Source organism: Narcine bancroftii, chromosome 7 (genome assembly GCF_036971445.1).
Source record: "Narcine bancroftii isolate sNarBan1 chromosome 7, sNarBan1.hap1, whole genome shotgun sequence".
Taxonomy (NCBI): domain Eukaryota; kingdom Metazoa; phylum Chordata; class Chondrichthyes; order Torpediniformes; family Narcinidae; genus Narcine; species Narcine bancroftii.
Window position 1 is genome coordinate 202,366,868 of NC_091475.1, and position 15,487 is coordinate 202,382,354.

The 15,487-nt window shown below is 48.8% G+C and overlaps 1 protein-coding gene across 1 annotated transcript in view; it reads left to right on the forward strand.

Moving 5' to 3' along the window:
* The first annotated feature begins 537 nt into the window (after nucleotides 1-537).
* The window catches only part of LOC138739622 (CD99 antigen-like), a 64,398-nt gene continuing 49,448 nt past the window's right edge, over nucleotides 538-15,487 (forward strand). Inside the window, exon 1 of the mRNA XM_069892030.1 lies at nucleotides 538-776. Coding sequence (XP_069748131.1) covers nucleotides 716-776 — 61 coding nt within the window. The 5' untranslated portion in view covers nucleotides 538-715. The remainder of the gene's footprint in view (nucleotides 777-15,487) is intronic.

The window sequence follows — 15,487 nt, forward strand, 5'->3', positions numbered from 1 at the left end:
TGGCAGTGCAGGAGACCACGTACAGTCACGTTGGCGCGGGAACAAGTCAGGGAATTGAAACGGGGACATGAGTAATGCCGGGGGGAAGTCACCTGGAGTAAGGTGAGTGACTGTGCCTTCCACTTGCAATGGGTAGGGGCTGCAGATGCAAGGGTGGGAAGAGATGGAGTGAATGGCATGCTCAGATGCAAAGGCAGGAGGGGCCGAATGGTCTCCATGCTGTATTGTTTTGTTGCTTCGATGGGATTGGATCAGGTTTGATGGCAATACGTATTTTCTCAGCGAGAGAGGGAGAGGGAGAACATTTTTTTCCTCCCCGCCAACCAGCAGGGTGGGACCCGGCACATGCAGAGTCACCGCCCTCTTCGCCAGTCAGCGCCGGATGGGCGACGGGGACCCTGATTGGACCGTTGGGCGGTCGGTCAGATGATTGACGCGGGGCCTGACGAATCACGGTTCAGCCGGCGGTAGAATGAAAGGCTCCAGTTCATGGAAACTCGTGTCGGCACGCAACGAGTCGGTCTATAAATAGTCGCCCCCCCGCCCCCCGCCCCACCCAGAAAGACAGAGCAGTCTTATTAAAGAATAGAAAAGCTGGGTTTGCAGAAGTCCTTGCACAGGGTGGGATTCCAGGTGAGGAGAGCCATCGGGAAGAGCGGAGCCCCCCCCCAAAAAACTTTTGTCGTCCGAACAAACTTTGGGTGGGGGGGCAAACATGCCGAGTGGAAGAAGTGTCCTGTTGATTGGGCTGGTGCTCGGCTTCGTGAGGACCAGAGGTAAGATGTTCTTTCGCTGAGTCTGCGGCTTCCCCGGGCATTTAAATCTCTCCTGGCCGGGAGAGCAATTGTTCCAGCGGGGAGACCCCCAGCCTCTCTGGGGGGTGGGGGGGGTGGAAACAGGCTTCCTGGGCTGGGGGGGACGGGCATCCCGGGCTGGGGGGGACGGGCATCCCGGGCTGGGGGGGACGGGCATCCCGGGCTGGGGGGGACGGGCATCCCGGGCTGGGGGGGACGGGCATCCCGGGCTGGGGGGGACGGGCATCCCGGGCTGGGGGGGACGGGCATCCCGGGCTGGGGGGGACGGGCATCCCGGGCTGGGGGGGACGGGCATCCCGGGCTGGGGGGGACGGGCATCCCGGGCTGGGGGGGACGGGCATCCCGGGCTGGGGGGGACGGGCATCCCGGGCTGGGGGGGACGGGCATCCCGGGCTGGGGGGGACGGGCATCCCGGGCTGGGGGGGACGGGCATCCCGGGCTGGGGGGGACGGGCATCCCGGGCTGGGGGGGACGGGCATCCCGGGCTGGGGGGGACGGGCATCCCGGGCTGGGGGGGACGGGCATCCCGGGCTGGGGGGGACGGGCATCCCGGGCTGGGGGGGACGGGCATCCCGGGCTGGGGGGGACGGGCATCCCGGGCTGGGGGGGACGGGCATCCCGGGCTGGGGGGGACGGGCATCCCGGGCTGGGGGGGACGGGCATCCCGGGCTGGGGGGGACGGGCATCCCGGGCTGGGGGGGACGGGCATCCCGGGCTGGGGGGGACGGGCATCCCGGGCTGGGGGGGACGGGCATCCCGGGCTGGGGGGGACGGGCATCCCGGGCTGGGGGGGACGGGCATCCCGGGCTGGGGGGGACGGGCATCCCGGGCTGGGGGGGACGGGCATCCCGGGCTGGGGGGGACGGGCATCCCGGGCTGGGGGGGACGGGCATCCCGGGCTGGGGGGGACGGGCATCCCGGGCTGGGGGGGACGGGCATCCCGGGCTGGGGGGGACGGGCATCCCGGGCTGGGGGGGACGGGCATCCCGGGCTGGGGGGGACGGGCATCCCGGGCTGGGGGGGACGGGCATCCCGGGCTGGGGGGGACGGGCATCCCGGGCTGGGGGGGACGGGCATCCCGGGCTGGGGGGGACGGGCATCCCGGGCTGGGGGGGACGGGCATCCCGGGCTGGGGGGGACGGGCATCCCGGGCTGGGGGGGACGGGCATCCCGGGCTGGGGGGGACGGGCATCCCGGGCTGGGGGGGACGGGCATCCCGGGCTGGGGGGGACGGGCATCCCGGGCTGGGGGGGACGGGCATCCCGGGCTGGGGGGGACGGGCATCCCGGGCTGGGGGGGACGGGCATCCCGGGCTGGGGGGGACGGGCATCCCGGGCTGGGGGGGACGGGCATCCCGGGCTGGGGGGGACGGGCATCCCGGGCTGGGGGGGACGGGCATCCCGGGCTGGGGGGGACGGGCATCCCGGGCTGGGGGGGACGGGCATCCCGGGCTGGGGGGGACGGGCATCCCGGGCTGGGGGGGACGGGCATCCCGGGCTGGGGGGGACGGGCATCCCGGGCTGGGGGGGACGGGCATCCCGGGCTGGGGGGGACGGGCATCCCGGGCTGGGGGGGACGGGCATCCCGGGCTGGGGGGGACGGGCATCCCGGGCTGGGGGGGACGGGCATCCCGGGCTGGGGGGGACGGGCATCCCGGGCTGGGGGGGACGGGCATCCCGGGCTGGGGGGGACGGGCATCCCGGGCTGGGGGGGACGGGCATCCCGGGCTGGGGGGGACGGGCATCCCGGGCTGGGGGGGACGGGCATCCCGGGCTGGGGGGGACGGGCATCCCGGGCTGGGGGGGACGGGCATCCCGGGCTGGGGGGGAGGAAACTTTCATTTTTTCTTTGAAGACTTTTGTGAACTCTTCAAATCTTTAATGGGGTGGTGGGGGGCAGCGAGATCTGCTGAAGTTTTATTTTGATTACTGGGGGGGGGGGAATGATGTGATGTCTTTGTGAAACAGACCTGTGTCTTCGGTCTTTTGAAACCATGCCAAGTTTTCTTTTTTTTAAAAAAATGGGAGGGTAGTGGAGGAGAGAAAGTATTTGTCTCTTTACCCCACCAAAAAAGCCCCCTTGGCAGAGCATGGCCCTGAAGTAGCACATCCCGTCCTTGATCTGAGGATCACACCACCTCCGCTCTCACTTATCTCGAAGGCTGCAGAGATGCTTAATTAAGTAGCTGCAACTGTGACGACTTGGTCGACCCTTTGCGGCGAGGGGGGATAATAATGTCTAGAAAAGAAGACCCCTTTGCCTTCATCAATCAAATGTCGAGGATCGAAGTTGTATAAGACAGATTTGGAGTATTGCGTGCAGTTCCGATCGCCGAATCACAGGAAAGATGCCAATAAGATTGAAAGAGTGCAGAGAAGATGAACTGAGTGGATGTTGCCTGAGCTGCAGGGGAAGGTTGAACAGGTCAGGACTTTATTCTCTGGAGTGCAGAGAGGAATGAGGGGAAATTTGATGGACGTCTTTAAAATTATGAGGGGGATAGGCAAGAGGGGTGGGAAGTGTGGAAGGAGCTGCCAATATTTGGGAAGAGTGCATGAATGGGAGTGGTATGGAGGGTTATGAACTGGGTGTCGGTCAGTGGGACAAGGCAGAATAATAGTTTGGCGCCTCTGGCTCGAAGGGCCTTTTTTTTTGTGCTGGAATGCTCTACAGTTCTCTAAATCTGCTTTCTCCCTGGTCTTTGAGTGGTGGGGGCAGTGACATATTAAAAGTCTTCATGAAGTTGCTTGTCAGAATCACATTGGTGTCCCACTCTTTAAAGGGGTGCCACTGTAACATTTTGTCACAACCGTTGGCTCACTGCACTCTCGAGTTCGTGACTGGGCCACCTGGTATTTAAGAATATAAGAAATAGGGTGGACCATTGAGCCTGCTCTGCCATTCAGGAAGATCATGATTGATCTGGCTGAGGACTCGGCTCCACCTGCCTGCCTTTCCCCATAACCCTCAATTCACTTGCTCTGCAAAAATCTATGACTTGAATATATTCAGTGAGGCAGTGTTGCTGAGAAAGTGTCAGGATCGGTGGGTTCACAGTGACCAGCCTGGACACAAGGGTGTGCAATCAAGTGCAACTTTAACACAACATTTAATAAGGGAATAACAAATAACATTTGTAAGGGAGTGTGGGAATGTACATGCCCACTGAAGGGCCTGTGCTGTCATGTTCTAGATGTACCTCAGTTGTCTCAGATGCCAGTGAAAACTCCGCACCACCTCCAAGCCATGTATCTTTTCAAGTTCATTATCATCTCTCTGTTTCTCAGGACCATGGTGCAAATACACACACACCCATAATGCGCAATACATAATTACATATAAACACAAAGATGGACTTTAAAATAAATACAAATATTTTGGGATGATTTACTCAGTTTACAAGATACTATTCATCAATCTCACAGCCTGTGGGAAGAAGCTACTTTCCAGCCTGGCAGTCCTGATTTTGATGCTCCTTCTCCTTCCTGATGGTAGGGGTTCAAGGATGCTGTGGGCTGGATGGAAAAATGTCTTCAACGATTGAGATTTATTTCAACAACACTCCTGGTAAATGTTGACAATGGAAGGAAGGGAGACTCCAGTGACTTTTTTCTCGTGATCCAGCCAAAGGGGACAATCTCATGTGGGTGGTGTTGGGTTTTAGAAAGTGTCTGCAGAGAGTCCGTCTCTGAAGACCGAGATCGAGAAAGGGGGGGGGGGGGGGGTAGAGGGTTGTCCTAGATGGACTAAGTGAATTTAAAGTTGCCGTGGAAGATGGCAGCAAAATGGACAAAGTTGATGAGTTTATTGTGAGTGCATGCGACCTAGCCCTTCATCTCATTTCCTTCAGCTTCCACCCTATCACTTCTCAGCATTTTTTAATCTTCAACCCTTCAACCTATGTGTTCTTGCTTGTTGGACTGTGCTGATATCTCTCTCTTTCTCCTCCCCCCACCCCCACGCTGTTTTTTGTTGGTGGGGGGGGGGTATGGCGGGGGTCCTGCTGCTTTTTGTTTATACCTTGATGAAGGGTTTGAGCCTGAAGAAATTCAGCAGGTCATGTAGCGTCCATGGGAAGTTGAGAGTCTGGGCCTTTCAAGTACCTGACAAAGGGCTCAGGCCCGAAACATTGCCTGCCCTTGATTTCACATGGATCTTTGTTTTTAACCTTGCTCTGAAATCTAGTTCTAGATTTCCCCCAGTGGAAGAATTGTCTCTTTACAGTTATCCTACGGTGACATGTCAGAATTTATTTCTGTTTTGAATGGTTTAGTGGAATAAGAGCCAAACATTGGCAAGTGGGATGAGCTCAGTCAGGCAACTTGGTCAGCATGAATGAGGTGGGCTGAAGGGCCTGTTTCTGTACTGTAAAACGCAGATCTTCAGTGAATGCAGGTCGATCCTTCTCGGTATGTGACTCCATTCCCTTTCCATTGAATACCGATAACTTTGGCTTTGTACAGCTTGGATATTTGAGCATGGTTCTGTGTCCTGAACACATTTTGAGTTGGTTGGTTTTAATAAATCTTCAATTAGCTGGTGTGCAACAGTGGTTTACATTATGCTTATGGTAATTTGGTTATATTACTGCACTAGATCATTGGTCCAAGTCTTACTGCAGCTGCGGAATTCACTTTTTAAAAAAAAACTGGAATAAAAATGCTCATTCAAGCTCCCTCTGCTGTTTTAAATCAATCATTTGAGTGATTCATGAACTGGTCATGTTATCCTTCACTGGTTTCTTCCTTGAAAACCAAGTGGGTGGCACGGTTGGTGTAGTTCAATGCTGTTACAGCACCTGGGGTTTGAATTGGACACTGTCTGTCAGGAGTTTGTACATTCTCCCTTGTGACGGTGCATGGGTGGGTTGTCTCTGGGTGCTCACCCTTAAACATAGCAGGGTTGTAGGTCAATTGGGTGTAAATGGGCAGTGTGGGCCAAAGGAATGTTACTGTGCTCTGTCTAAATTTAAAACCACTCCACTGATACCTTTTCAAATCCCTGTCACACCTTCTGATCAAAGGAAAAAAAAAATTCCTCATTTTTGATCTGCATGTGGCCTCTTCTATGTTGAAAGCTCCGTTCATTTCCACGATCATTGTCCATTTGTGTGGAGCTGCAATGATTTGGGTTTTAGACATCGTGGCATTGTTGAATTGTATCTGCAATCGCATTTTGAAGTGCATTTGGTTTTGGGGGACAATTTTTTTTTTTTTTTGGTTATGACACACCAGAAGCTCTATCTCCTATAGTTCCAGGAGTGGCCAACTTTTTAATTTGGACATGCAGCACAAGCCCAATTGACCTGCACTCTCTATTACGTACTCATGGGCTGAAATAGCCTGCTGCTATGATGTAATCATGTATTGGCCACCCCTGCCCAATACATTATTGCCTCCAAGCGTTCTATAAACTTATTGATGATGCCACTGTTGACCAAATAATGGTAAATTGAGACTGAATGCAGGCTAGAGATTGAGATTCTCATTAGGTAGTGGCAGAAGAATAATCTTGCTCTCTCAAAGCCATCAAGGTTTTGGGAAGGGAGGCTGAGAGACCATGCACCTGTCTTCCCTTCAAGGAATGTTAGAGGATATGGTTAGTGCCTTCAAATTTCTGCATGTCCACATATCCAAGAACCTCTCTTGGAGTCGCCACCTTGATGCAGCTGTGAAGAAGGCACACTAGTGTCTCATGTTCTGAGGAGAATTGACATGTTGTATAATGATCTGTCAAGCATCTATAGATCCACTGTGGAAGATGTACTAAAAGGTTGCATCACAGCCTGTTTTGATAATTTGAATACTCGGGAGCGCAGAATGCTTCAGGAAATAGCAAGCGTATCCAGGTCCATCAGGTGCACTGAGTTTTCATCCATTGAAGACATTAAGGAGCTGCATCAAGAAGGAAGTGAACATTTCAACCCACCTACTTTGCTGTTTCCCAACTCTGTACTGCCTGTTTCTCCCTCCTACCTAAGACCCACAAACCTGATTGTGACAGTGATTTCCTGCCCCACCAAATTGATTTCTGCTTATCCCGGTCCAGTCCCTCCCCACCTACATCTGGGACACTTCACACACCCTCCATCACTTCAACAACTTCCAGTTCCCTAATCCCTATGCACCTTCTTTCCCCATACTGAAGCTCTTCATTCCTTTCTGGACAATAGAACTAACCAGTCCCCCTCTTCCACCACCTCCCTCTGGCTGGCAGAACTTGTCCTCGGCCTCAATACTTTAACCTTTGACCTCGCCCTTTCCCTAGGTTAAAGGGGAAGCCATGGGTACCCACATGAGTCCTAGCTGTGCCTGCCTTTTGGTTACATGGAGCAATCCATGCTACAAGCCTACACAAGCGAGGCCCCTCAACTCTTTGCTACATCTATGGCTATATTGGTGCTGCCTCATGTACCCGTGATGAGCTTGTTGACTTCATCCACTTTGCTGCCAACTTCCACCCTGACCTCAAATTCACTTGGTCCATCTCTAACAACACTCTCCCTTTCCTCAATCTTGCTGTCTCCATCTCAATGTACTAAATCTTGACTGACATCTCTAAACCCACCAACTCCCCCAACTACTTAGACTACACCTCTTCCCACCCTGTACCCAGTAAGGTCTTCACCTACTACGGGATTCCGCCACTAGATGCAACTTTGTGTAATTTTACTGGTTTGAAGAATTTCTGACATCTCGGCATTGGTCATCCACACACGATCGACCAAAACTCGATCTTCGTTTCCTTCATGCGAGTTTAGACAGCATGCAGGAAGTGTGGCAAGTGATGAGGCAGGACTTGCAATGCCACTGTGGCGACATCCTATTCATTTCCCATTGTTCCGGGAAATCGGCAAGAGTTTTAGGAGGTAAGATGTCATCATTCCCGTTCTGAGTTTTTAACAAAACATGCGTTCTGGGAAAAGGGAAATATTTTCCTAGAACACAGCAGCGGTGTAAAAGACGTAATTGAGAAATGGGTGCATAAGACTGAAGTCCAGCACCTCTAGGTTCAAGAACAGATATTTGTTTGCCCAAGACTAATGAGAATCTTGAGCCCCCCCTGACTACTTTAACTAAATACAACTCTAGGACAGCAAAAATACCTCTGTTCTCTTGTGCTATTATGTCACACCATGCAGCACAGAAACCAGCCTTTTCACCCTTCTAGTCTGTGCCAAAATAATTTTCTGCCTAGCCCACTGACCTGCATCCAGTCCATAGCCCTCCATATCCCTCCACTCTATGTTACCTGCCTAAATTCCTCTTGAGTATTACAATTGAGCTTGCATTCCCCATTTTAGCTGGCATCTTGTTGCTGCATGAACTCGTGCCTCAGCTCTTTGCACTTCAGCACACGAAGCCAATTAACTGTGACCCTTTAATACCAAGATTTTTACTAGTCTACCCACATCCCATTAAATAGGGCTCAATGAATTACTGAGGGCCCTTCCATCTTCCATGCAGTATCTTTGACGCACTGACATCAAAGAGGTGAAGGAGCATCAAAATCGGGGCTGCCAGGCTTCTTCCCGCAGGCTGCGAGATGGATGATCATGTCACCGAGGAAATTATTCCGAAATATTTACCATAAATTTTGGCGTTACTAGTTGACCCCAACTTTAAATAAGTTGGGTTCACATTTTTCAGCTTCATTTTTATGGTTTTATCATGTATTGTATGTACAAGTCTACCACCCGCCCCCCCCCCCACAACCCGCAAAGATTGTGCTGTTGGGTGTGACCAGAAGGTGGCTATCATGAAGCCTCCAGCAAAACGACAAACTTATGAAGTGAGTTTTAAGTTAAAAGTGACAGAAGTGGCCAAAAAATATCAGCAACTGTTGCAAGGAAATTTATTGTTATTGTGAAAGAAAACACAACAACATTTTTTAAATGCAACCTGCAGTATTTACAAATACAATATACAAGAGCATATTTATAAAAAAAATGTAAAAATCAGTAGCGTTAAAACAATATAAAATACACTAATTGGCAGAGTTTAATTCTTAAATGCCTCTGGGATAGAAACTGTTCTCGAGTCTGTTCATCCATGATTTAATGGACCTGTATTGTCTACCTGAGGGCAATAGGTCAAAGAAATGATGACCCAGGTGAGTAGTGTCCTTCAGGATACTGGCTTCCTTCCTGATACAGTGAGAGCAAGATAAATCCTGCAAAGATGACCAGGAGTACCCAATGATCTATGAGAACTTGGTAATGAAAGAATGAAGATACTTTAAGAAAACAATGTTTGAGAAGAGGACTCCTTCGTTAGCCAGAGTTGGAGGATTTTTAATGTTTTTTCAATAATAATTCTTTCAAATATACTGGTAGCTTGAAAATTTGTTGTAGGTTGGGGTTTTTTGGGGCTGTCTTGTGCGCTGATTCTACGTCGAATTGTTTTTGAGTTTAAGGTCGGTCTCATTTTTGTATCTGCCGTACAAGTCGACCCCCTGATTTTTTTTTTTTGGAATGCATTTTGAGGGTTTCAAAACTTCTATGCCAAGATGTATGGAATATTAAACTTTCTTTGCGTATATGTGAATGCGCCATTTTGTCTGGTGTATGTAAAGTCACATGATGATAAACTTCAACTTGATTTTGGGAATAGGATTGTCAGGGCACCCTAAGGTCCCCGCCTCTTCCTTGCTTTTCAGCTATTCTATTTGTTTGGGAGATGGATGAAACCATCAATATTTGTATAACCATGGAGATGGGCTCTGAGTCAGAGTTCATGCAGATCATCCCATCCCCACATATGCGACCCCGATCGTGTATTTATTCTGCCCACATCCCATCAACTGCCCTCCATTTTCCCCCCACTTACTGGGGTGGAGTGGTTAGCGCAACACTCTGACGGTGTGAGATAGACTTATGTTATTATTTTTAGTAAAATTTCTCTGTGGGAAGGACAGGGAAAACACAAACCAGAGACTGTTTATCTGGACCAGGAACAGTCATAAAACCAGAGATGTTGTTCAATTGAAATCCTGAGAAAATGAAGTGTTTGCTGAGAGAGGCACCTGTTCAAACATAAAGACCATCTGCTTGTTGATTAATCTTTTTGGAAATTGAAACCTAACAGCCAGTAGAGATCAAAGTAGTTTTATGATAGAGGCTTGAAGCAGCATTTTGGGATCATGAACCTGAATGATCTGATATCAGACGGAGTGACATTCTGTGAGGAGAGCTATTGTGCTCTCCTTGTCAGGGGAGGAACACAGAATTGGAGTGACTTTAGAGAGGATGGTCATTTTGACTATCTTTCTTGGGAGAGAGGGCAGTGCCTCTGGAGTTATGGTAATGGTCACTGTTGATTTATCCATATCTAGGTAAAAGAATGCAAGAACATTCTCTCAATTGGATCATGAAACATTTTGATTGTTATTTCGTTTAACCCTTGCCTGGGTTTGTGAAAGCATTGCAGAAACCACAAGTTCTGTAACCTCTACACAAGAGAAGGGAATTGTGAAATCATTCGTATGAAGAAACATTTCTCTGAAGACAACTCACCAAGACTTTGAGTTTTGAGAAGTCTGACTAGATGTTTCAACTACTTTGTGATTACTTCTGAACCTCAATTTAAAGATTCTAAGTTTCAACACAAGATGTTTAAAAGTGAACTTAGAATTTGAATAATCTCTTCAGATTCATGCCCGAGCTGTAATAATGGGTGGGTGTGGATTTAGTTAAGATTTTATATTATTTATAAAAATAATTGTTTTGAAGATACCATTGTCTTGGTGAATTTCTATTATTGCTGGTCTATGATGTAGCATTGTGCCAGTGACCCGCATTTGAATTAGATGGTATCTGTAAAGAGTATAAAGTTCATTATTATCATGTATAGCCCAACAAAACAGCTCAGCTCCAGACCATAGTGTGTGCACACAGTGCAAGATGCACACAAACAACATCTATGCATAGAGATCTAAAATAAAAGCATATATAAAAACAATTTGCAAGTTTCTAGCGTTCAACTCTCTCTCCACCTGTGGAAAGACGCTGTTTCCCAGCCTGGCAGCCCTGGTTTTTGCGCTCCTGAGCCTGTTCCTTAAAGGTCGTGTTTCACACATACTGCGATGGTTAGGGTCCTCATTGATTCTCAGTCTGCTTTAAGCATTCTCCTTGTGTTGATATTGCTGATTAGAAGGCAGGGAGACCCCAACACTCTTGGCAGTTTTAAACACCCCCGAACTGACCTCTGATCTAATGTTTTGCAGCTACCATGCTCATTGTGCTGTACCTAGCCAGGACATTCTGTATTGTGTTTCTATAGAATGTGGTTAGGATGGTGGCTCGTAGCCTTGGACCCCTGGCCAGCCTTCAACCTCCATTGGAAGTGCTGCTGTGCCTTCCTGACTCATGAGGTGTTGTGCATTCTGGATAGGTTGTCCTTTAAATGAACTTTGTGCTCCACACTGACTGCAATGAAGCCTTTGAGATATGCTGTAGGATGAGTGGTCCTTCATCTCCCGCATCTCCTCTCCTTCGTCTTGTCCACGTTGAGACTCTGTTTGTTGCTTTTGCGCTACTAGACAAGCAAATCGGCCCTCTCCCTGTAAGCTGACTTCTCATTGTTGCTGATGAGGCCAGCTATTGTTGTCGTCAGCAATCTGCATGGTTGGCGTAGTGGTTAGTGCCACGCCTTTACAGCGCCAACGATTGGGACTGGATCTGGATTTGAATTTGTATGTTCTCCCCATGTCTGCGTGGGTTTTCTTGAGTGTGTGGGGGGGGGGGGGGCGGGGGCTCCAGTTTTCTCCCACCCTTCAAAAAAATTACCTGTGTAGGTTAATGGGGTGTAATTTGGGCAGGACGGGACTCGTCGGGCTGAATTGGTCTGTTGCAGTGCTGTACGTCTGAATTTTAAAAAAAAAAATTTGGAGCTGGAGGTTTTGCTGCTAACCTAGGCAGACCGTGGTTTTTCCATCAAGAAGTCTAGGATCAAGTTTTCTCCATGGGCTTCCTCCAGATGCTCAGGTTTCCTCCTACCCTCAGGGACAATAGGTTACATGGGTGGTGTGGGCTTGTGTGCTAAGGGCCTGTTACCATGCTGTATCATTAAAAACAAATTAATGAAATTGCATTAGCCATTTCAGCCAGAAACCTGCACTTGGTGTTTGAATTCCGTCAACCATTTTTTTTCTGCTCAACTGACTGGACCATTTTGTATCTTGCTGGATTCTGTAATTCTCTGTCACCAATCATGAGATGTTAGCTATAGCCCCAGGTTCAAATTTGTGAGTGATTTGATAAATGGCTGTGTAAAGTAGTGGTTCTCAACCTTGTTCTTTCAACCTTTTTCTTTTCACTCTCAAAATGTTTGAAGACCACTGTTTTAATCATACCTAATTGACTCGTTATGTGCATGGTTTCATAACTCCAAAGGAAGTGGGCCAATGACCATTTTTCTCAAGCAAAATATTTTGGTCACAGTTGGGTTTCGAGTGACGATTCTCAACCTTCCTACTCGCATACCACCTTAAGCAATCCCTTACTCTGCATCGTTGGCATTGGGATTACTCAAAGTGGTATGTGAGTGGAAAGAAAAAGGTTGAGAACCACTGATGTAAAGCTGTGACCTGATTATGGAGCCCCATTGTAAACTGCCTCGAATCACTGAAATATCATTTATTGTTGCCCTTCACAGTATTTGATTTGGGACCTTCCCTTCATGGTCTGACCAGGTGAAGTGTCATCTTGAGTGCCGAGAGACCACACCAAATGTGTTGCCTTGTGTGCTATCCTTGTCCGACAAGCAACGGAATTTGAGGAGGTGACGACGCTAACTGAACAGATTCACATTTAGCATATGCATGTGTAAATGGGCTTGTAGGAATGTCGTACAACTGTTTGTCGCCAAACAGGACCATTGTTTGGAGGTTTCTAACAGGTTTATAATGTGATGGTCAAGAGGGTCTATTTCCTTCCCCTCATTTCTGTACCACAAGGGGTACATTGCAGGTTCCATGTATTAAAGTGAAGATTCTTTCTCCTTCATTCACTTGTTCACATCTTCTTCACTCCATTGTACTGCTCTGATCATAGACGCAAGGTCTTTAGAACCTTCAAACATGACAGCGCAGAAACAGGACTTCTGGCCCTTTCTAATCTGTGCCAAACTATTCTCTTGCCTAGTCCCCTTGACCTGCACCTGGTCCATACCCCTCCTATCCATGTCCAAATTTTCCTTGAATGTTAAAATTGACCCTATGTTTACCACATCAGATGAAAATTGGGGATCATCTTCCATCTCCACTTCTCGGACAATTGTTTGAGTCCTAGAGTAGATCGGAGTCGTTTCCTTGTTTTCTAACTAGAAAACCTTCTTGGTTCCTTGACTTATCTTGAGGACTTTTATGCTGTGTTTTCTGCATTTCCTTTGTGATTTCGCCCTCGCATCTTTTTAACCCTAGGGCTTTGTGTCGCATTGCACTCTTGACTCGACTGAGAGAATTCATGGTCACCTGATGCTCTTTTTAATTCTCTTTAATGCGATGGATCCTTGGCATCAGATCTTGATCCTTTTACTTAGCTATAAAACCTGTCTACTCATTGAAAGCTCCCACTGCACAATACTTGCAGGCAGCTGCTTCCACTCAGAAGAACAGATTGGCCAGCGGAGGCCATCTGACCCTTTTATCCATTCATCAAGACCAAGGCGCAGCAGTTGGCGCAATGCCGTAACGGTGACAGTGCAAGCAGTTGGAAACGGGGTTCGAATCCCACACTGCATGGGTTTTCCCAGGGGGCTCTGGTTTCCTTCCACCATTCAAAATGGTGTAAATTTGGTGGCATGAACTCATGGGCCGAAATGGCCTGTTCCAGTGCTGTATGTCTAAATTTTAAAAATATATATAATTTTTCCCCAGCATGGTCACATATCCCTTGGTCCTTTGTCATATCCAAAACTGGATCAATCTCTGATTGGCATCATCTCCATCAGGTTTATTGTCATGCGATTGCTCAAATAGAACTCAACAAAACCGCATTCTCCGGTTTACTGAGTCTCAGTAGTTCCTTTGGTTGTTCAGCATTTTCACAGGAAGTGGCCATATTTCAGCCTGGTTGTTCTAGTTCCTGGCAAGCCTCTGGGGCAGAGAATTCCAAAGGTTTATCTCCACCTCTGAAGATTTTCTGGTTCTGATCCAAATTGCCCATCTTTGCCTGTTTTGAGAGCTCCTCAGTGGTGCTAATTAATGGCTCAATAAAATTCTGTGCCACTGGGAAGTTTATTCGTGGCCTATCTTGGCTTCCAAATTTATGCAAAATCTACTTGGATTCTGATCTATGCTTTTGAAGATCGCTTTAGTTTCTCTGTGCAATTCCCTAAAGAGGGGTATGGATTTCTGTCGAGAGGAGAGGTTTCTGCTGCAGGCATGCTGTTTATTTCTTAAAAAGAAAGGAAATTCTGAATGCATTGAAGAATTCTGAGCTGATTGCTCTTTCAATGCCAATGCTACTTGAAATGCAGTGGAGAATCTGCTGTGCATTTGCATTCCAGAAGAGGGGCGGTGGTCTCCACTGGCCACCGTGACAGAGGTGCACCAAAGAAAAGGTACAAGGACTGCCTAAAGAAATCTCTTGGTGCCTGCCACATTGACCACCGCCAGTGGGCTGATATCGCCTCAAACCGTGCATCTTGGCGCTTCACAGTTTGGCGGGCAGCAACCTCCTTTGAAGAAGACCAAAGAGCCCACCTCACTGACAAAAGGCAAAGGAGGAAAAACCCAACACCCAACCCCATCAACCAATTTTCCCCTGCAGCCGCTGCAACCGTGTCTGCCTGTCCCGCATCGGACTTGTCAGCCACAAACGAGCCTGAAGCTGACGTGGACTTTTTACCCCCTCCATAAATCTTCGTCCGCGAAGCCAAGCCAAAGAAAGATGACAGTACCAGCCACCCATGTTCAATCTGGCGCAGAGTGAAAGGAGTTTGCACATTCTCAAACTTTCCCCTAAACTCGCATTCCACCTTGAGCAATCACTATGTCATAAGCGCTCAGTGGATGGCCAAAAACTTCGATAACACTGTCACAACTGATTTAGCAGGGCTTGACGTCTCCAAAGCATTTGATGTCATTCCCCACCAAAGGCTACTTAAGAAGCTCGACTACTATGGTATTCACTCCAACGCTAAAAGATGACTTTCCAGTTGCTTGACGAAACATCTCTAGCGGGTGTGCAGGAATGGAAAAAGCTCTAAGTGGCATCCAGTGTTAGGTGGTACACCTTTGGGCACAGTGTTAGGCCCACGTTTGTTTTTACTCTACATCAATGACCTTCACGGAAAAGTTACAAGGAGCACTAGACTATTCACGGACAACTATTTAGTATACTAATTAAGTCAGCTGATGACGAGGATGCTTTCCAAAAAGATCTTGATAGCATGGTCACAAAAATGGGGCATGCAGTTCAATCCTTCCAAATGCAAAACCATGAGTGTCACCATGAAGAGAAAACCAGGCAAAACGTCATACAAAATCCTGGGTGTTGCCCTCTGATGAAACCAAATACCTTGGCATCAAAATCCAGGACAACCTGCGTTGGAATGTTCAGATGTATCCAACAACAGTGAAGGCAACAGTTGTCCTAAATTTGAAGTTGAACCTTTCCCTCGTCAGAACACATTTGGAATACGCAGTAGCTGCACAAACAAAAACACTAC